At 39.9% G+C, this 23,340-nt stretch overlaps 1 protein-coding gene across 1 annotated transcript in view; it reads left to right on the top strand.

Moving 5' to 3' along the window:
- LOC124131496 (laminin subunit alpha-5-like) overlaps positions 1-23,340 on the top strand; it is a 96,129-nt gene that overhangs the window by 66,757 nt on the left and 6,032 nt on the right. The window contains exons 40-49 of the mRNA XM_048398556.1: positions 460-620; positions 3,594-3,732; positions 6,418-6,558; positions 10,703-10,839; positions 13,307-13,486; positions 13,900-14,148; positions 16,150-16,345; positions 18,643-18,813; positions 19,130-19,212; positions 21,897-22,003. Of these exons, the coding sequence (XP_048254513.1) occupies positions 460-620; positions 3,594-3,732; positions 6,418-6,558; positions 10,703-10,839; positions 13,307-13,486; positions 13,900-14,148; positions 16,150-16,345; positions 18,643-18,813; positions 19,130-19,212; positions 21,897-22,003 (1,564 nt within the window). The remainder of the gene's footprint in view (positions 1-459; positions 621-3,593; positions 3,733-6,417; positions 6,559-10,702; positions 10,840-13,306; positions 13,487-13,899; positions 14,149-16,149; positions 16,346-18,642; positions 18,814-19,129; positions 19,213-21,896; positions 22,004-23,340) is intronic.

Raw genomic sequence — 23,340 nt, 5'->3', positions numbered from 1 at the left:
TGTAGGGTTGTATGAAGGTTGTAGGGTTACATGAGGGCTGTAGGGTTGTATGAAGGTTGTAGGGTTGTATAAAGGTTGTAGGGTTGCATGAGGGCTGTAAGGTTGTATGAAAGTTGTAGGGTTACATGAGAGCTGTAGGGTTGTATGAAGGTTGTAGGGTTACATGAGGGCTGTAGGGTTGTATGAAGGTTGTAGGGTTGTATGAAGGTTGTAGGGTTACATTAGGGCTGTAGGGTTGTATGAAGGTTGTAGGGTTGTATGAAGGTTGTAGTGTTACATTAGGGTTGTATGAAGGTTGTAGGGTTACATAAGGGTTGTATGAAGGTTGCAGGGTTGTATTAAGGTTGTTATGGTAGAGTTACATGACTCTATGTATATGTGTTGAGAGTGTGTTGCATGTGCCTAAGTGAGGAAAGGACGAACCGTCAAAGTGATTAAATATGTTGACTTCCCTGACAGGTTGTTGCTCAGCACAGCACCCAGAACTCCCTTCAGATCTTCCAGGATGGAGTGGGATCTATTGAAGCTGTCACCCCGGTGCCTGATAATCCTGTAGACTTGACACCTCTGCAAGGGCAGGACATCACATTCGGCTCAGATAAGAGACCCAACTCAATCACGTGAGATATTATTCATGAGGGGTGACTTTCAAGAGTATTTTTGGTATTGCAATAGTACTATGATATTCAACATGGTAACACAGCCTAACACATCTGCATAGTGCTATATTCAGCAGATACTGCTCGGGACCATGTCAGGGCGTAAGGAAGGTACCCCTTATCATTTTCAGATAACCATGTCTCTTTGAACAGGGTGGATTTTGGATGATATCTGTATTAGGGCTGGGACGAGTCCAAATTTACTACCCAGGTACCCACCCCCTATTACCCAACCCTACCCGGGTACCCACTGTAGGTCTCAGGAGATGTCTCAAAATGTCCGATTGGGAACATTTTTAGCATAGCCCTGGCAAAACGTATTTAGATACACGTATTAAACAATCTGGTCATTCATACACTGAAGTTGAATTAAGTTATATCTTTATTCAACCATATGAAAAATCAGAAGGAATGGGTGCACAGTCAGAAAAAAATGCAAACATAAGTGACTTGTAGTGTTACCATAATTTTTGTCATTAACAGTATATCACGTGACTAACCATGGGTCCGGGTAGTCCTGTGGGTACCCGGGTCCTACTCAGTACCCATCCAACCCGGGTACCCGAGTTACCAGTCCCAGCCCTAATCTGTTTGCTTATATTTTATATAGTCTGTTGATACTATCTACAGTGTAGTCAAGCATGGATAGTAAAAATGTACTATTATTTATATGCTTTGAGAAGGGTGCACCCGGTACACTCGATCTTTTCAAATGCAGTGCACATTTAGTACACTGCTGTGGGTAATGGTAATATCAATCAATCAGTGTATCAGTCATTATTTTGTAGTGAAGAGGCCACAGGCCTGTAGTACATACACTGCTGAGTAGTGTAGCATGGTTATTTCTGTGAGAGAATACTTCTTAACAGCAATGCATTACTAACAAGCATGAAATACTCACATCCCCCGACAATATGACATGTCGGGTGTGTGCAATGCATTAGCTCCTGTGAACTATGTTCACTGGGCCTTTTTGTAAAGAAATATAGTACGTTTTCAAGATCTGCTCCGGAAACGAGGACTACCACCATTTTCAGTCTAAATCAAAGTCGTTCCCATGGAAACTCGAAAAATAACCTTTAAAAAAAATCCCAAACTATCAAAAGGCACCAGTTCACCACTAGAACTATCAATGGGAAAAATATGGTAAAGAAAAATGGTACGGTTTTCAAGATCTGCTCCGGAAACGAGGACTACCACAATTTTCAGTCTAAATCAAAGTCGTTACAATGAAAACTCGAAAAATCTTGTTTTTAAAAATTCCCAAACTATCAAAAGGCACCAGTTCACCACTAGATCTATCTATGTGCCAAGTTTTGTGAAGAAATATAGTATGTTTTCAAGATCTGCTCCGGAAACGAGGACTACCACCATTTTCAGTCGAAATCAAAGTCGTTCCCATGGAAACTCGAAAAATAACTTTTAAAAAAAATCCCAAACTATCAAAAGGCACCAGTTCACCACTAGAACTATCAATGGGAAAAATATGGTAAAGAAAAATGGTACGGTTTTCAAGATCTGCTCCGGAAACGAGGACTACCACAATTTTCAGTCTAAATCAAAGTCGTTACAATGAAAACTCGAAAAATCTTGTTTTTAAAAATTCCCAAACTATCAAAAGGCACCAGTTCACCACTAGATCTATCTATGTGCCAAGTTTTGTGAAGAAATATAGTATGTTTTCAAGATCTGCTCCGGAAACGAGGACTACCACCATTTTCAGTCGAAATCAAAGTCGTTCCCATGGAAACTCGAAAAATAACTTTTAAAAAAAATCCCAAACTATCAAAAGGCACCAGTTCACCACTAGAACTATCAATGGGAAAACTATGGTAAAGAAAAATGGTACGGTTTTCAAGATCCGCTCCGGAAACGAGGACTACCACAATTTTCAGTCTAAATCAAAGTCGTTACAATGAAAACTCGAAAAATCTTGTTTTTAAAAATTCCCAAACTATCAAAAGGCACCAGTTCACCACTAGATCTATCTATGTGCCAAGTTTTGTGAAGAAATATGGTACGGTTTTCAAGATCTGCTCCGGAAACGAGGACTACCGCCATTTTCAGTCTAAATCAAAGTCGTTCCCATGGAAACTCGAAAAATAACTTTATTTAAAATCCCAAACTATCAAAAGGCACCAGTTCACCACTAGATCTATCTATGTGCCAAGTTTGGTGAAGAAATATGGTACGGTTTTCAAGATCTGCTCCGGAAACGAGGACTACCGCCATTTTCAAGTCTAAATCAAAGTCGTTGCCATGGAAACTCGAAAAATAATTATTTTTTTAAAAATCCCAAACTATCAAAAGGCACCAGTTCACCACTAGATCTATCTATGTGCCAAGTTTGGTGAAGAAATATGGTACGGTTTTCAAGATCTGCTCCGGAAACTAAATGTGACGGACGGACGGAAGGACGGACGGACGGCTACCATTCCTATATCCCCCTTCCACTTCGTGGCGGGGGATAAAAAATAATTTTTATATTTTAAAAATCCCAAACTATCAAAAAGCACCAGTTCACCACCATATCTATCTATGTGCCAAGTTTGGTGAAGAAATATGGTACGGTTTTCAAGATCTGCTCCGGAAACGAAATGGGACGGACGGCTACCATTCCTATATCCCCCTTCCACTTCATGGCGGGGGATAATAACCATAAACAATTTCTGTGAGGGTATACTATCAACAATTGTTTACAAGGATGCAAATTTGATGGTGCATATGCTGGGCACACAAGAAGAAAATGGTACTTGTCTTCAATATTCTTTTAGGCTGCATATTTGGAATATTCAGGTTTCTAATGGTAATTCTAATTCTAATTCTAATGCTAATATTGAACTGTCTTTTAATCACCGTCATTTCATATCTTTCCTGGTAATATAATTTTAATTGATTTACAGCATCCTAAACTTTCTGTTACAATATACTTAGTGCGGCGACACTCTCCAAGACATTCTCTGGCTGTATGAAGGACTTCACCCACTCAAGTGGAGGCGGCGTTGTCACACGGCTCTTCACCCAGGGCGTTGTCAGTCAGACAGGAGTCTCCGCCAGTGGGTGTCCACAAACGGTGAGAACAAACATGCACAAGTGGGATGCATGGGGGGCTCTTGTGGAGGGGGGGATGTGAAGTTTGTGGGTGGGATAACGCTGTAGGTAGTGGGTAAGGTGGTACAGTGGGTGGGTAGATGATACAGTGGGTGGGTAAGTTGATACAGTGGGTGGGTTAAAGTGATATTGTGGGTGGGTAAAGTGATACAGTGGGTGGGTAGATGATACAGTGGGTGGGTAGGGTGATATAGTGGATGGGTAAAGTGATATAGTGGATGGGTAAGGTGATATAGTGGGTGGGTAAGGTGATATAGTGGGTGAGTAAGGTGATACAGTGGGTGGGTAAGGTGATACAGTGGGTGAGTAAGGTGATATAGTGGATGGGTAAAGTGATACAGTGGATGGGTAAGGTGATATAGTGGGTGGGTAAAGTGATACAGTGGATGGGTAAGGTGATATAGTGGGTGGGTAAGGTGATACAGTGGGTGGGTAAGGTGATACAGTGGGTGGGTAAGGTGATATAGAGGGTGGGTAAATTGATATAGTGGATGGGTAAGGTGATATAGTGGGTGGGTAAGGTGATATAGTGGGTGGGTAAATTGATACAGTGGATGGGTAAATTGATACAGTGGGTGGGTAAATTGATATAGTGGATGGGTAAGGTGATACAGTGGGTGGGTAAGGTGATATAGTGGGTGGGTAAGGTGATACAGTGGGTGAGTAAAGTGATATAGTGGATGGGTAAATTGATACAGTGGGTGGGTAAGGTGATATAGTGGGTGGGTAAGGTGATACAGTGGGTGAGTAAAGTGATACAGTGGGTGTGTAAGGTGATACAGTGGGTGGGTTAATTGATATAGTGGATGGGTAGGGTGATACATTGGGTGGGTAAAGTCATACAGTGGGTGGGTAAAGTGATACAGTGGGTGGGTAAGGTGATACAGTGGGTGGGTAAGGTGATACAGTGGGTGGGTAATTGATATAGTGGATGGGTAAGGTAATATAGTGGGTGGGTAAAGTGATACAGTCGGTGGGTAAGGTGATATAGTGGGTGGGTAAAGTGATATGGTGGATGGGTAAGGAGATATAGTGGGTGGGTAAAGTGATACAATGAGTGGGTAAAGATGTAGGTAGTGGAGAGGGTGATACAGTGGGTGGGTAAAGTTGTAGGTAGTGGATAGGGTGATACAGTGGGTGCGCAAAGCTGTAGGTAGTGGATAGGGTGATACAGTGGGTGGGCAAAGCTGTAGGTAGTGGATAGGGTGATATAGTGGGTGGGCAAAGCTATAGGTAGTCGATAGGGTGATACAGTGGGTGGGTAAAGCTATAGGTAGTCGATAGGGTGATACAGTGGGTGGGTAAAGCTGTAGGTAGTGGATAGGGTGATACAGTGGGTGGGTAAAGCTGTAGGTAGTGGATAGGGTGATACAGTGGGTGGGCAAAGCTATAGGTAGTCGATAGGGTGATACAGTGGGTGGGAAAGCTGTAGGTAGTGTATAGGGTGATACAGTGGGTGGGTAAAGTTGTAGGTAGTGGATAGGGTGATACAGTGGGTGGGCAAAGCTGTAGGTAGTGGATAGGGTGATACAGTAGGTGGGCAAAGCTGTAGGTCGTGGATAGGGTGATACAGTGGGTGGGCAAAGCTGTAGGTAGTGGATAGGGTGATACAGTAGGTGGGCAAAGCTGTAGGTCGTGGATAGGGTGATACAGTGGGTGGGCAAAGCTGTAGGTAGTGGATAGGGTGATACAGTAGGTGGGCAAAGCTGTAGGTAGTGGATAGGGTGATACAGTGGGTGGGCAAAGCTGTAGGTAGTGGAGAGGGTGATACAGTGGGTGGGCAAAGCTATAGGTAGTCGATAGGGTGATACAGTGGGTGGGAAAGCTGTAGGTAGTGTATAGGGTGATACAGTGGGTGGGTAAAGTTGTAGGTAGTGGATAGGGTGATACAGTAGGTGGGCAAAGCTGTAGGTAGTGGATAGGGTGATACAGTGGGTGGGCAAAGCTGTAGGTAGTGGATAGGGTGATATAGTGGGTGGGCAAAGCTATAGGTAGTCGATAGGGTGATACAGTGGGTGGGTAAAGCTATAGGTAGTCGATAGGGTGATACAGTGGGTGGGTAAAGCTGTAGGTAGTGGATAGGGTGATACAGTGGGTGGGTAAAGCTGTAGGTAGTGGATAGGGTGATACAGTGGGTGGGTAAAGTTGTAGGTAGTGGATAGGGTGATACAGTAGGTGGGCAAAGCTGTAGGTCGTGGATAGGGTGATACAGTGGGTGGGCAAAGCTGTAGGTAGTGGATAGGGTGATACAGTAGGTGGGCAAAGCTGTAGGTAGTGGATAGGGTGATACAGTGGGTGGGCAAAGCTGTAGGTAGTGGAGAGGGTGATACAGTGGGTGGGTAAAGCTGTAGGTAGTGGAGAGGGTGATACAGTGGGTGGGAAAGCTATAGGTAGTGGATAGGGTGATACAGTGGGTGGGTAAAGTTGTAGGTAGTGGATAGGATGATACAGTGGGTGGGTAAAGCTGTAGGTAGTGGATAGGGTGATACAGTGGGTGGGCAAAGCTGTAGGTAGTGGAGAGGGTGATACAGTGGGTGGGTAAAGATGTAGGTAGTGGATAGGGTGATACAGTAGATGGATATAGTTATAGTTTGTAGTTATGATCATGAGAGATAACTAAGTATTATGTTTACATCTTATTTTTCAGACAATTTCGGGCATCATGCTAACTTCAGACTCTTCATTCCTGGAACTGGCTTTACCACCGGGTGTCATCTCGAATATAAACATGGATATTGTAACCACAAAGTCCAATGGTGTCCTCATGTACATCAAGGACCCTGCATCAGTGAGTATTGCCTTGCTATCCTGTAATCTCCAGTCAGTCTCTAACATCAGTGAGTATTGCCTTGCTATCCTGTAATCTCCAGTCAGCCTCTAACATCAGTGAGTATTGCCTTGATGTCCTGTAATCTCCAGTAAGCCTCTAACATCAGTGAGTATTACCCTTGATATCCTGTAATCTCCAGTCAGTCTCTAACATCAGTGAGTATTGCCTTGATATCCTGTAATCTCCAGTAAGCCTCTAACATCAGTGAGTATTGCCTTGATATCCTGTAATCTCCAGTCAGTCTCTAACATCAGTGAGTAATGTCCTTTATATCCTGTAATCTCCAGTCAGTCTCTAACATAAGTGAGTATTGTCCTTTATATCCTGTAATCTCCAGTCAGCCTCTTACATCAGTGAGTATTACCCTTGATATCCTGTAATCTCCAGTCAGCCTCTAACATCAGTGAGTATTGCCTTGATATCCTGTAATCTCCAGTCAGTCGCTAACATCAGTGAGTATTGCCCTTGATATCCTGTAATCTCCAGTCAGTCTCTAACATCAGTGAGTATTGTCCTTGATATCCTGTAATCTCCAGTCAGTCTCTAACATCAGTGAGTATTGCCTTGATATCCTGTAATGTCCAGTCAGTCTCTAACATCAGTATGTATTACCCTTGATATCCTGTAATCTCCAGTCAGTCTCTAACATCAGTGAGTATTTCCTTGATATCCTGTAATCTCCAGTCAGCCTCTAACATCAGTGAGTATTGTCCTTGATATCCTGTAATCTCCAGCCAGTCTCTAACATCAGTGAGTATTGTCCTTGATATCCTGTAATCTCCAGTCAGCCTCTAACATCAGTGAGTATTGCCTTGATATCCTGTAATCTCCAGTCAGTCTCTAACATCAGTGAGTATTGCCTTGATATCCTGTAATCTCCAGTCAGTCTCTAACATCAGTGAGTATTGCCTTGATATCCTGTAATCTCCAGTCAGTCTCTAACATCAGTGAGTATTGCCTTGATCTCCTGTAATCTCCAGTCAGTCTCTAACATCAGTGAGTATTGCCTTGATATCCTGTAATCTCCAGTCAGTCTCTAACATCAGTGAGTATTGCCTTGATACCTGTAATCTCCAGTCAGTCTCTAACATCAGTGAGTATTGCCTTGATATCCTGTAATCTCCAGTCAGTCTCTAACATCAGTGAGTATTGCCTTGATCTCCTGTAATCTCCAGTCAGTCTCTAACATCAGTGAGTATTGCCTTGATACCTGTAATCTCCAGTCAGTCTCTTACATCAGTGAGTATTGCCTTGATATCCTGTAATCTCCAGTCAGTCTCTAACATCAGTGAGTATTGCCTTGATATCCTGTAATCTCCAGTTAGTCTCTAACATCAGTGAGTATTGCCTTGATATCCTGTAATCTCCAGTCAGTCTCGAACATCAGTGAGTATTGCCTTGATATCCTGTAATCTCCAGTCAGTCTCTAACATCAGTGAGTATTGCCTTGATATCCTGTAATCTCCAGTCAGTCTCTAACATCAGTGAGTATTGCCTTGATCTCCTGTAATTTCCAGTCAGTCTCTAACATCAGTGAGTAATGTCCTTGATATCCTGTAATCTCCAGTCAGTCTCTAACATCAGTGAGTATTGCCTTGATATCCTGTAATCTCCAGTCAGTCTCTAACATCAGTGAGTATTGCCTTGATCTCCTGTAATCTCCAGTCAGTCTCTAATATCAGTGAGTATTGCCTTGATATCCTGTAATCTCCAGTCAGTCTCTAACATCAGTGAGTATTGCCTTGATACCTGTAATCTCCAGTTAGTCTCTAACATCAGTGAGTATTGCCTTGATATCCTGTAATCTCCAGTCAGTCTCGAACATCAGTGAGTATTGCCTTGATATCCTGTAATCTCCAGTCAGTCTCTAACATCAGTGAGTATTGCCTTGATATCCTGTAATCTCCAGTCAGTCTCTAACATCAGTGAGTATTGCCTTGCTATCCTGTAATCTCCAGTCAGTCTCTAACATCAGTGAGTATTGCCTTGATCTCCTGTAATTTCCAGTCAGTCTCTAACATCAGTGAGTATTGCCTTGATATCCTGTAATCTCCAGTCAGCCTCTTACATCAACGAGTATTACCTTGATATCCTGTAATCTCCAGTCAGTCTCTAATATCAGTGAGTATTGCCTTGATATCCTGTAATCTCCAGTCAGTCTCTAACATCAGTGAGTATTGCCTTGATACCTGTAATCTCCAGTCAGTCTCTAACATCAGTGAGTATTGCCTTGATATCCTGTAATCTCCAGTCAGTCTCTAACATCAGTGAGTATTGCCTTGATATCCTGTAATCTCCAGTTAGTCTCTAACATCTGTGAGTATTGCCTTGCTATCCTGTAATCTCCAGTCAGTCTCGAACATCAGTGAGTATTGCCTTGATATCCTGTAATCTCCAGTCAGTCTCTAACATCAGTGAGTATTGCCTTGATATCCTGTAATCTCCAGTCAGTCTCTAACATCAGTGAGTATTGCCTTGATACCTGTAATCTCCAGTCAGTCTCTAACATCAGTGAGTATTGCCTTGATATCCTGTAATCTCCAGTCAGTCTCTAACATCAGTGAGTATTGCCTTGATATCCTGTAATCTCCAGTTAGTCTCTAACATCAGTGAGTATTGCCTTGATATCCTGTAATCTCCAGTCAGTCTCGAACATCAGTGAGTATTGCCTTGATATCCTGTAATCTCCAGTCAGTCTCTAACATCAGTGAGTATTGCCTTGATATCCTGTAATCTCCAGTCAGTCTCTAACATCAGTGAGTATTGCCTTGATCTCCTGTAATTTCCAGTCAGTCTCTAACATCAGTGAGTAATGTCCTTGATATCCTGTATTCTCCAGTCAGTCTCTAACATCAGTGAGTATTGCCTTGATATCCTGTAATCTCCAGTCAGTCTCTAACATAAGTGAGTATTGCCTTGATCTCCTGTAATCTCCAGTCAGTCTCTAACATCAGTGAGTATTGCCTTGCTATCCTGTAATCTCCAGTCAGTCTCTAACATCAGTGAGTATTGCCTTGATCTCCTGTAATTTCCAGTCAGTCTCTAACATCAGTGAGTATTGCCTTGATATCCTGTAATCTCCAGTCAGCCTCTAACATCAGTGAGTATTACCTTGATATCCTGTAATCTCCAGTCAGTCTCTAATATCAGTGAGTATTGCCTTGATATCCTGTAATCTCCAGTCAGTCTCTAACATCAGTGAGTATTGCCTTGATACCTGTAATCTCCAGTCAGTCTCTAACATCAGTGAGTATTGCCTTGATATCCTGTAATCTCCAGTCAGTCTCTAACATCAGTGAGTATTGCCTTGATATCCTGTAATCTCCAGTTAGTCTCTAACATCAGTGAGTATTGCCTTGCTATCCTGTAATCTCCAGTCAGTCTCGAACATCAGTGAGTATTGCCTTGATATCCTGTAATCTCCAGTCAGTCTCTAACATCAGTGAGTATTGCCTTGATATCCTGTAATCTCCAGTCAGTCTCTAACATCAGTGAGTATTGTCCTTGATATCCTGTAATCTCCAGTCAGTCTCTAACATCAGTGAGTAATGTCCTTGATATCCTGTAATCTCCAGTCAGTCTCTCACATCAGTGTGCTGTAATCTCTAGTCAGTCTCAAACATCAGTGTGCTGTAATCTCCAGTCAGTCTCTAACATCAGTGAGTGGTGTTGTCCATTTCCTATTGCCATTGAGCAATAACATATCATGTCATGAAATAGTCATTTTTTGTATTGCAATATGAGGATGTCACTTAAAAATACATGTTTTCTCGTAAAATTAGAAAAGGATATAATTTTAAGAAATGACTAAGTCTATGCAGAAATATAAAACTATATTTCCACATGTGTAATAACAAACAGGTGTCATTTGTTTAAAAGTCACTTTCCATGAAGACATTTTATGTTGGCTTTGATTTTTGTGAAGATTTTGATTCCTCATACAAGATGGAATTTGTCCATCTTTGTTTCCTTTGTCACCAAATATATTCTATCAAGTATTGTGAGATTCAAAGTAACATCTTCATATGTTCATTAATATTTGCTTCACTTTATAGTTCTATTGTGACATTGATATGTGTTTGAAGAGCTGCTTGTGTTTCAGCCAACTGCCCTGTATCTTGCACTATTCAATGGAAATCTGATGCTGGACTACACAGCCTCCAGCCAAGTCCAGTTGGTGTCCTTTGACCCGTACCTCAGTGATGGACGGCTGCACTCGGTCACAGTCAACCTCACCAGGTATAGTGCAGTCATGTCCCTTAGCAATGCCAGGATCCGCTGGTAACGGGTTCAAGCCTAAGATTTGTCTCAGTTATGATCCAAATGCCCATGTGGGCGAGTGGTTTGAGCGGTCCAGGTGAGCTCATGGCCTGGCACTTTGTCTGTTCTTCATCTGACGTACCTTCCGGCAATTACCGTATTAGACGTAATACGCGCCCAGGGCACTCTCAAAATCAGAAATAAGGAACTCATATTAGAATATTATTTTGGTGGGAAAAAAAACAGTTGAAAGATCGTAAAGTTTGTGGTTTATGCTGACAGCCTGAAATGTTTATATACGACACATATATTTTTCCAGAATTTAATTGCCCATAATTAAGGGTGCATATAACACACGAATGCGTATTATACACAAATAAATACGTCTCGTGTACATTGATCAATCGGATGGGGTGCTAATTGGGATTGTTCACGAGCCAATATGTTAGCAAATATCACCGTGGGTGCTCATTGGAGCGGGGCGCCTATTACGTTGAATACGGTAGTTTTGTGAAGGGATGATCCTGACACATCAGGAGATGTCTTGCACCAAAATGTGACTCCCTTTCTTCACAACATTGAGTTGAAATAATGTGGCTTTAAGCTCACTTTTAAACACACCTGGGCCCCGTTCCACAAAACGATCTTAGCGCTAAGATGATCGTAACTCCCATACTTTAACATAGGCTAACGACAATCATAGCACTAAGATCGCTTTGTGGAACAGGCCCCTGGTGAGCAACTGTGGGGGAGATCAGACTGTAAGATGGGGGAGATCTGCCTCCAAAGGGGGAGATTTGTAAAATAGTGACACTAACACTTGAAGAAGGTAAATTACAACTTTAATTTTTTATCCCCCCAACATATAATGACGGGGGGATATAGCCATCAGTATGTCCATCTGTCCATACGTCCGTCTGTAATCATTGTTTGTCCGGAGCATATTTCCTAAACCGTACAACCTAGCTTCACAAAAATTGGTACACTTACCAATCAGGCTCAGTAGAAGTGCATTTTGCTATTTAGAGATTTTTTAAATTTTATATTTTTGTTGTTTCCATGGAAATATTATGAACTTAGGAAATTTGAGGGTACTGCTCTTGTCTGGAGCATATTTTCTAAACCGTACAACTTAGCTTCTCAAAAGATTTTACACCTATCAAGCAGGTTATGTAGTGGTGCTATTAACAGATTTTTTCTTTTTTTTTCTTTTTTTCAATTTAAATTGAAAATTGATGAACTTAGGGTAATGTCCTCGTCTGGAGCATATCTTCTAAACCATGCGACAGAGATTCACCAAACTTTATGCACATATCAATCATGTTCACTAGTAGTGCAGTTTGTTATTTATAGATTTTAATCTTTTTAATTTGTAGCCCCTGACATATAATGAAACAAGATGTATAGGTTGTTTTTTTGGTTTTTTTACCGACATGCCACGTCGGGGGGATATGTCATCTTCGGATGACTCTTGTTTATTTTTATCAAGAAAACAAAAATAGTTTAAAACTACAATTTAGAATCACAGACAATCAGGATCAAACATTTTCCGTTCATTGTATTATCGTTTTCATTTAATTGCTGTGGTTTCAACATATTCATGGTTATCAGAATTAATTAATGATAGCTGTTAATATTACTTGGCGATAAATAGTTACCGAGTGTTATACGGAGAAGGACGATTACATAACGTACTGTATGGATACCATATGAATAATTATTTGTGTGTATGAACAGCTAGCAAATTTCCATTTGCAGTTTCCTCCTCCAAGAATAAATCCAGACAAATGATCATCTCAAATGCCAACAGATATTGAGGACGAATGATCGGTAGCTTGACCAGTTCAGAGTCAGGGCTCTCAGTAATAAACACCATTTTGATTAGAATATATGCCAAAGAAATATCAATTTTATGATCGTCCCTTATTTCGTTAAAATATATTGTTTGTTCTGTCTGTGGTAGTCTGTTGATAGCCTGACTACTTCGCTTCATAAATTTCAGTGACCCGTGAAGATCTAGGGTAGAATAGGTCTTCAGCAACCCATGCTTGCCGTAAAAGGGGACTATGCTTGTCATAAAAGGCGACTAACGGGATCGGGTGGTCAGGCTCGCTGACTTGGTTGATGCATGTCATCAATCCCAATTGTGTGGATCGATGCTCATGATATCAATCACTGGATTGTCTGGTCCAGACTCGATCATATAGCTGGAATATTGCTGAGTGTGGCGTTAAACAACAAAACAACAACAACATAAATTTCAGTAGCCCATGATGCCGCAATGGTCTCTCACCCAAGCGATATCATCTGTGGAAGCCAGTTTGGGGTGATAAATTACATAACATAATTGACTGTACAATTACCTGAAACAACACACCATTCTATGTCTTGGGATGACTACATTTCCAACCGTGTGAATCTCAATATATGTCATATCTGTTTTCAGCCCTGCTATCACAGTTGACAGTAAGAGATATCTTTCCTTTAGTGCTGGGTCTCCGCTCACCCTGAATGCTAACACTCCAGTGTTCCTCGGAGGAACAAATAACAGCACTACCCTCGGCCCAGCCTACCCTGTCAAGACTTCATTTGTTGGTGGAATACGAAACTTGCAGATGAATGGCAGGTAAAGAGTTTAGACAGCTTAGAGTAGGAACCACTTATCAGCCTGTCTCAGAATGTGCTATTTATCATATATTCGCTGGAATAACGCTGATAATAATGTGGCTTAAAACAACAGTCACTCACTCACATGGACAGCTTGGGGACAAAACATTTGTCAACAACTTGGAAATCTTTTCAGCACTTTTGGTGTATTGATGAACTATGCAGTACCTGCAGAATGAACTTACGGTACATGCACTCAAAAAGGACCGCCTTGAGTTCAATACCCCGAGCTCTCAGTTTAACCTAAAGCTCTTGGATAAATTATACAATATTCGAGGAAATTCTTTGATAATGGCAAAATATAAAAGAATTGTATTTAAAAATATTTTGGGGGGATTACCGTAAATAACAGATATCACCTATCTGTTTCAGCCCAGTTAATATCTATCAGAATGATGTTATTAAAACATCGAGAGGAGCCGACCTTGCTGGAATCCCTACCCCTCCAAATGCTCCCCCTCCGATTCCATATACCACCTTGCCACCCCCTACCACTCTGCCGACCCCCACGTGCGGCACCCTGGCACCGTTCACATCCAGCACTTCAGGACTGTGGTTCACTGGCAGCAGCTACTGGCACAAAACTCTTGGAACTACAGAAAAAGAGTATTACAAGAATCCGTAAGTAGGAATGATTAATAAATATGTGTCAGAAGGGTAATATTTTGGAGAACTTATTTTACAGCAATTTCTTAAAGTGAATGTTTTCTATGCTGTCTGTTTTCATTGACACATCTATGTATGTGTTTATGTCAGGACACAAATGATGGGGGGGTGTATCGATCAAAGATCCATTGCTTTGATTAACTAAGTGAAGGAGTTTGGTTTTTACGCCACTTCAAATGGTATTCCACTTGTATCACAGCATGTCAGCTTGATGAGGGAGAAAAGCCACTTTTGTGAAACCCAAGAGCACAAATATGGTGTTGACAAACCTAGGAACATAATCAGGGCGAACCTAGATTAGAGACCCCTAGACTTTCATCTTAATTTGAAGACTGTGAAGTGATGTGCACAAAGATTCAATCATGTAAACCTTATTATTGCAACATGTTTGTTTGTTTGTTGTTTAATGCTGCACTCAGCAAAATTCCAGTTATATGACAGTGTTGCATACATAATTGTGTCTGGATCAGACAATCCAGTGATTGATGTCATGAGCATCGATCCATTTAATTGGTAACAATGACATGCATCAACCAAATCATCAAGCTTGACCACCCGATTCTGCTAGTCGCCTCTTACGACAAACGTAGTCGTCACTTACAGAAAGCATGGGTTGCTGAAGACCTATTCTAAGCCACATTAACATATGTAAGAAATTTATCATTTATCATCTTAATTTTGAAAACTACCAAGGGATGTGCACAAAGATTGAATCATGTAAACCATGCTATTGTCACAAATTTATTTTAACAGGTTTGCAAGTTACAAAGAAATATTTTTCGTGGGGAAACTTTAGTGTGATCAGTTGTGACCTGGCCCATGTTTCCCAGCCGATTGTTTTTGGTTTGAGACGGTGACTTGTCAATGAGAGATAGATTCTTTCGTGATAATACATTATACATTAGGGGGACACATATGTGAAATGGAATCATAGTTCATTGTAAAATGCCATTTTCTGAGATGAAGATGTACTGAATCCTGGTGATTCTCTTCACATTAAATACGTTTTGGCTTTGCCCACAGTGCATTCCCAGTACTATGTTGTCGTAACAAGAACTGAGTTTAATATGTTGTATCGAAGTACAACTTAGTTGAAGATGCATAGTGTGTCAAGACAAGACATATGAGCCACACTGTTGTAGTGTCTTGTTCTCGGGGTTACATGAATCAACTGAGTAGCCACCAAAAAGTCTTAAACAATAATTAAATACATACTTTTTGCTTTTGGACTTGATGGAACAACCGAACAAAAAGTGGCTTCTTCAATTTTTTTAGCTCTCCTGACTGAAAGTCAAGTGAGTTTATGTCCTGTTTGTCCAGCATCCAGCCTGCGTTTTCAGTCATCTCATCTGACCTATGTCGTAAACATCTTTTTGTCAGAAACCACTGACCAATGAAGCTGCGTGTTCCAATGAATGATGACACGCAAATTTGTTCAAGAGGTTCATATCTGATCTGTCACACCAGCCATATTGGAAAATCTATTTATTCTCATTACTCAGACAGTTTGTTTCAAAATGTAACAAATTTGGTATTTGTAGAATTTCAACACATTTGTTCCAGGGTTGTTTTGCAATATTTTTAATTTGACCTTGTTGACCATGCTCTTTATTAAATTCTCTCTGAAGGCATATTTGGCTGAGGGAGCTGAACTTGGCATGTATGTTCCTTATGATGCCATATTATATCTTGTTCTAATCACTAGATTTAGTGTCAGAGCTCAGTATGTTCGAAGTGTCTGTCTATGTTGACATGTTAAATTGTTGATTACATATCCAGGTGAGCTAAGGTGCCATGGCATAAACAAAAGATAATCAAAAGAAACCGAAACTATGTCAGGTGATATAAAATATTGAGATACTCAAATTTATTCTATTATTATAATTCAGTTTGATGTACACAAGTTGTCTGAAACGATAATGATAAATACAAGCCTTCATTTCTTTTTGCTCCCAGATTGTCCTTGTCTGTGGACTTTCAGTCGTATGGTTCTAATGGACTGCTGTTCCTGGCATCAGACTTTGCAACCACTCCCACTCAGTGGCTACTCATCTACCTAAAGGCAGGTCGGATCCATCTCGATCTCAAGGGAGCAAGCTTCACCTCGCAAATAATGTCTGGGTTTACGTATAATGATGGTGTTCGTTACATGGTACGTAGCTCTGAATTGTTTCCAGAGAACTAAAGGATAGTTAATATTTGTTTGTTTGTATGAATAACAATGTGTATAAACCTTGTACGGAACTTTGACATTTGTTTAACATTGCAGCTGCCATTTTCAATTTCAAGTCATTCAAGTTTGTACATTTAATAGGTATCCAGTGCAATATCCCATTAAAATCAGATGTAAGTTCTCGCTGCCACTAAACAAAGATCTGGGGACATCATATTACGGGTCATGTCAGAACGACCTTCATCTGACCAATCAAAGTCAGTATTCTGATTTACAATTACAGCCCTACGACTGATTCCGTCAAGTGTCTCTCGCTTCCGTGGGATAAACATTTGAACAGAGGAGGCGTTGCACAGTATGTGGGAAGCACTGCTATACAATCTCAACCATATATTAGACATTCCGGAATGTTAGTTTGTTCAGTTTTCAAAATTTTAATCGAGAACTGTGTAAACATATTTTTCAAGTGTAGTCTGAAGTTGAAACGAGTGCCATAAAGCTCGAGAAAGCTGCTTTGTAATTGGCTGATGTCGACTTCTTGTTAGTCATTTCAGTGATCGGTCAAAGTTCGCGAAAGGTCGTTCTGATGTGACCCGTAATGGGATGTCCTCAGATCTTTGTTAAGCGGCAGCGAGAACTTAGATCTGACTTTAATGGGATTGGTATCCAGTGAGAAATGTTGCATGTTCTTGTCACTACACCTTTTTGATCTAACTTTGCAAATATTCCAGAAAAGTTAAGGTGAGCTACAGAGTCTTTGGTTCCATCATACAAAGGACAACTTGAGATTATATAGAACTTCCACGCGTTATTCACTCGGCAGGAATTGTACAAAGGCTCGCCTAATACAATTTGTATTCTTCACTTCATATGATATTTACAATATGGAAATACTTGGCTAATAATCTCTTTATCCCATAATGTCATTCTTAATGGCGTGACAGATAAGCTATAGCAGTATGAAAGGATCAGGTGGTACTTAACTTCTTTTAAGTAGTATAATATCAATGTTTGAGACGTAATTTCACTCACTCAAGTACCATTAGAAACTCTGTAGGAATACAATACTAGAGTGATGGTAACCATTCCATTTATCACTTAGCAATATTAGTAATGTTGCACAAAAGTGTATTGAACAAATAGACATTGTGGCATCAATGTATGGAGCGTATTACCGGTATTAAATAAATAGTAGAAGCTTACCTCATTTGCATATTTATTAGATTGTGACACCAAATTTATCGTATTTGGTTATTATTATATTGATACTGTTATATGATAATATACTGTTTGATGGCCTATATATTAATCAAATGGAAAGCCTGCTTGTCATGCACAAGATACAACTGTACAGTCTGACTTTTTTATTTCCACAAAAAGTCATCTGAGTATGTTACTGTTTGAGGAGAGTCAGTTCAGCTTGTCTCGTCCGACTTGCGGTTTAACCTGTTGTGGGGAAATTGATTTAGGGTGATTACTGGACATGTGAGTTTGGATTTGGTGGAATAAGGCAAATAGACCTTTTCAGATTTTATGTTGTACCACTTTTAGTTATTTTGGGGTCATAGAAATCTGTTATTAAATTCTTTCAAGAAGGAATTGAAAGAGACATTATTTTGTAAAATTGAAAATATTAATGGACCTGTTGACCCGACGCCTGAGGTTGTCTGATCGGAACGAGGCAGCAGGCTGTGGACCGGTCAGAGCCCTGTAGGGGTCGGGTCCTTGGGTCTTTGTTTTCGCATGTTAACCTCATCAAGAGTAATCATTTCGTTTTGTTATAACAAAATTCAATCAAAATTCAGAAAGTCTTTAAACCGTCCTCTGTTTCATTACAGTAACTTAATTAGCTGCAAACTGTAAAATGTTGTATCAGAAGCCATCTTGTTTACCAGCAGACAAGTCAATATTCATCATCTGATCATATGATGAATCAATATTTGAGGTCAGTGTCAGTCACATAATTTGGGGGTCTACATCGAAATGAATTGTTTCATCACGTTGTATGGACAAACCAATGCTGGGGTGACAATCTTCCGCAAATCTGCAAATTTCCGCATATTTTAGTGACCACAAATTTGTTAAAATCTCATATGGCTTCCCCCTAAACACCCCCAAATTATGGACCATGCTCCATAGCAAAGAAGTTTCAGCTGTAAAGGAGAAAATCCATTCTCATCCCTGTCAATGGAATTGCAAGATTTCCTAATAGAGGTATAACAATGCGTTATACATGTAGTTGAAAATGTTGACATCCTCATATTGTTGATTTTCAGGTGGATTTTCTCATATATGGAACATACGCTGTTCTAATAGAGAATAAAAGAAAGGATTTTGTCAACAACGTTGGGGGAAACACATCTGCGCCTGCCATCTGGTCCACCATCAATGAACTTACAGTCGGCGGGGTGAAGTCGTCCACCACAAGGTCCTTCCTCACAATGCTGGTAGGCAGTCACTATTCTGATGTTTCCACTGGAAGTTTTGTTAAACGAAGTGTACATTACATGTTGCATACAAACTATATGATAAGCATGAGGTATCAAACAAAAACAATTCACAGGGGTATCACAGGGGTTTGAAACCTCTAAATTGAATTCTACCGTGACATTGAAGAATGCTTGATTGTGATTGTTTGAAAATAGGTTTCCTTTTTTGCTAGGGAAACCCCTTTTAAATATATTAAGCCTTTTCACAAAAAATGGGTGTATGTGTGTCCCTTCACATCCTCTGATTTCACTTATACATGCATTGTTTCTTCAGCCACCTGTGCCTGACTTCCAGGGCGCCATCTATGAAGTGACTGTGCACTCTAACAAGATAGGCACACGACCCTACATATTCAAGTAAGTTGAGGTTATATTTTGGCTTTCTTCAAGGAGGAGTCAAGCAATTTTAAAACAACCACCATGTCCAGTGAATTTTTTGTTGTTGTAAAAACAAATTCTTTTTAAACATTTTTAGATACAGGTTATATTTTCAAAAAATGTTCCAGCTATACCCTCACACCTAAAAAAATACTGAGTGAGTGAGTTGGGTTTAACGCCGCTTTTAACAGTATTCCAGTTATATCACGGCTTATGTCAGCTTATTGTGGGAGGAAAGCCCGAAGTGATGCATGTCTCTGACGTTTACCACTTCGATGAAGCCTACGAGCACGGGTATGGTGCTGACAAACCTAGAAACATAATCGGGGCGAACCGGGATTCGAACCCACAATCATAGGTTTCTGGCGTACCCTGGCGTTTCTGACGCAACTCTGCACAGCGAATCGCGGCGCCTTAGACGACTGGGCCACCCGTACTGAATGGATGTCCACTAAATACAGTTTTATTTATGCTTGTCAGCATCTGATTGAAAATCAAGTGAGGTTATGTCATGGCACATTGTCCATCTGTCTGTCAAAAACTTTTGCTTTTTGGGAACCAACATTAAATGTCATTTTTCTCAGTCATATTTTCATATATCATTATGAAATTTGATAGGTAGCAAGTATATGGATTTCAGGATAACATATAATATCTTTTTTGGCATATTTATATTTCTGGTCCAGCTTTGACCTTTGACTTTCATGGATACTTTGTTACGCTTATCCCCCGTTACAGCATTTCGACCTCTCCCCTGAAACTATAAAGCCTGTGAAGCTGAAACTTTGCAAGAACAATCCAAGCTATGGTGTCTCTATTAAGATTGGATTTAGATCTGATGTGACACTGCAGCATCCAGAGTTTCTTGGGATATTATTCATTTTGACCTTAATTTGACCTTTACAGAATGTTCAATTCACCAAAGTGAAAATGCTATCATGGCCAAAGAAAATTAAAACATAAGTTCAAAAATTGGAGATCATTATCTAATGCCGCCACATTCTAGTCTGTCACCATGTCTCACAATATTTAATCCGCATACATCAGAGCAATGGCAAAAAGTAGGTTTTCACATATTGTTGCCTTGGAAACCACACTTGACTTCAAACAGAACTGTTTTGAGCAACATTAGGAGAGGCTATTGATAGGATAGTGTGGACAAAGTTTCACCATCCTACAATATTGTGACATTGCAGAAAATACCAAACCTTCATGTAGACCCAAACAGTAACAGACAGACTAAAGAAACAATACATGACCCTGTGACACCAAGTAATAGGGGTGTCATGATAAATCGAAATATCGATATATTGGTATTGGTAAGCACTTAAAGTCAATAAATTGATTGTTAAATCAGTTTCCGATCAATAGTATTGATTTCAGTTAGGAATATCGCTAGTTTCGATTGTATTTACCATATCAATAAAATACATGCAATGCTGTTCAAATTTGTTTTTCTTTTAATCATGAGTGGTAGTAATTTACACATGGTAATGTGAAAGTTTCTTTTACTTTAATTATTAGGGTAAAGAAAAAATAAATCAGTCATATCTCAAACTTTACTTTTTATTTGTTGTTATGGTTATCACATTCAAAGGAAACTTCAGCTCCAAGGTTTAATTCAACCCTAAAATCCATCTTAAATGATACACTGAAAACTATCGATATTTATTGCAATAGTAGCTTGCAATATCAATAGTTATCGCAATAGTTTCTTTCAATATCATTAGTTATTGCAATAGTTTCTTTCAATATCAATAGTTATCGCAATAGTGATTTCCAGACCAAGAATCATCCCCACCAAGTAACCGCGAGACTGACCTTTGCAGTGGAAAGACTTTTACTATACCCTTAAATATTTATTTTTTCTGCTTGACTGATTTGACTTTGGCATGCAGGTTCCTCTTGTAAAGACATCATTTTTTGTTCAAATAAATGTGGTATACTACAAGATTTGTATTGTTAAAAATATGTTTTAAAAATGATATTCTTAAGAACTACAAGTTGCAGAAAGCTGACTCCGTATGTGAATGATAATAACCAAACGAAGATTCAAGGTTGTTGAAGGCAACAGAACTGTACTCAACAATATTTGTTTCTTTAGCCTAGAAACTTTTTACCAAGATGTTTCTCCCCATAACCTTTGTTGAAGTGTCGTAGATGTATTTATGTCAGATGAGCTACAGAGCCTTGTGAACCTAATTTCTAATTTTGTCATTCCTAACGATATGATGCCCAGTTGCCATGACTGTCAGTCCGATGTTATATATTTTTTTTGGCCAGACCCATTTCATTTCTGGTTATATAGATTGTCAAAGCACAACACCAGGAAGCAAAATAATAATAAGAAAAATGTTAAGGAAGACTTGTTTTATCTCTCCATTAAAACACCTAAAAATTAAAGTTTGGACAATCATACAGAAACTATTTATTTTAAGAAGCATATTTTAAATCAGTCTATCATTTTTAGTTTTGTTGGTTTCTTCAATAAAGGTTAGGCAAAGATAATAAACTGTTCTGTATTAATGTCAAACATAACATTTAATGACTGTTCTGTACTTGTTTCTTAGGATCTTCTGGTGCCTTTATGGTGCCAGTTTTTTGCCTTTCCAGAAGACATAGTAAAACCTCTTTAAATCCATGTCAACTTTTGAATTTTTCAGGAAGACAAGCGCTGATTCTTCAATAACAGTTAAGGACGTATTTGATGTCCCTTTTCAAGCAGCTTATGGGGTTTCTCTGAATGGTACCAACTCGTACATCCAGCTAGGTGAGTGAGTCTGATTGGCAGAAAGGTCATTGTATTCATATATATACATTTAGTGATGACTGGACATTAATTTTATGAGAACTACTATATGGCCTTCAAGATAGTTGAATCCTTTCCCTGTGTACATTACAAAGATTTGTGAAGACAGACTTGGTTCCCTTACTCTTATTGGGGTAAAAAATCATGGCAGCCTGTGAATACTTAGTCTGGGACAAACAAATCATTGCCAGAAGTCATGAGCAATGACCTACACACAATCAACCAAGTCACTGTGCCTGTCTACCCAATCCTCATCTTGTCAGCTCTTGTGAAAAGCATTAGATACTGAGGATTGACCTGTTCTTCCAAAGGGATGAAGGTTTAGTACAAAGACCATCATTACTTGGTTTACTTAAGGATTAACTGTGTACTTTCTTTGCTTCATTGAGGTATGAACTGAACAACCAATGTGCAAACTGTTTGAACCCTCGTAGTGTGAGTTGGGTTTAACGCCGCTTTTAACAGTATTCCAGTTATATCATGGCGTGTGAGTTTAATGTGGGAGGAAAGCCCGAAGAGATGCAGGTCTCAGATGTTTACTACTTCGGTGAAACCCAAGAGCACGGGTATGGTGCTGACAAACCAAGAAACATAATTGGGGCGAACCGGGATTCGAACCCACAATCGTAGTTTTCTGGCGTGCCCAAAGGATGCAACTATGCACAGTCAATCACGGCACCTTATACGACTGGGCCCCCCGTGCCCCCCGAATCCTTGTAGTGATGCTGGTGGTATTGTTTTGTTGATGGTATGTTTGATATCGACAAATAGCACTATAATGTTACTCGGTCTGGTAACTTCATGATACAGGTGCACAACGGGAATTCCCTCGACGGTAATATGGAATTCACGACATTCCATAATGGTGAAAGGGGTCCACTTCAGTGGGCATGGATTATTTTTTTACATTTATTGGGAAATAAAAGCAAAAACACATAGCCAATTCAGCTAATCAGAATGCAGGCATTACAATGAACAAAGCAAAAATGTAACTATTAGCTCTTAATGGTGGGGTGGGTACCCAAGTTGTAAATTTGGACTCGTCCCAGCCCTAGTGTTACCGTAGAGATAATAACTAGAATAAGTCCACAAGGTATGCTGGCTGTAAGAGAAACTTTATGGATGGGGTGGTCAGGCTTATGACTCGGTTCATTACGTATTGTTCCTGATGGCATATGGATTGTTGCTCATAATATCAATCACTGCCTTGTGTGGTCCAGACTCAATTAATTACAGGCCATTGTCGTACAGCTGGAATATTGCTGGGCGCAGCGTTAAACAGCAAACATTTGCACCAT

The sequence above is a fragment of the Haliotis rufescens genome, unplaced genomic scaffold (assembly GCF_023055435.1).
Source record: "Haliotis rufescens isolate VD_foot unplaced genomic scaffold, xgHalRufe1.0.p SCAF_1, whole genome shotgun sequence".
Classification (NCBI taxonomy): Eukaryota; Metazoa; Mollusca; class Gastropoda; order Lepetellida; family Haliotidae; genus Haliotis; species Haliotis rufescens.
The sequence above is the reverse complement of the archived record's forward strand: the minus strand, read 5'-3'. Positions and strand labels throughout refer to the sequence as shown.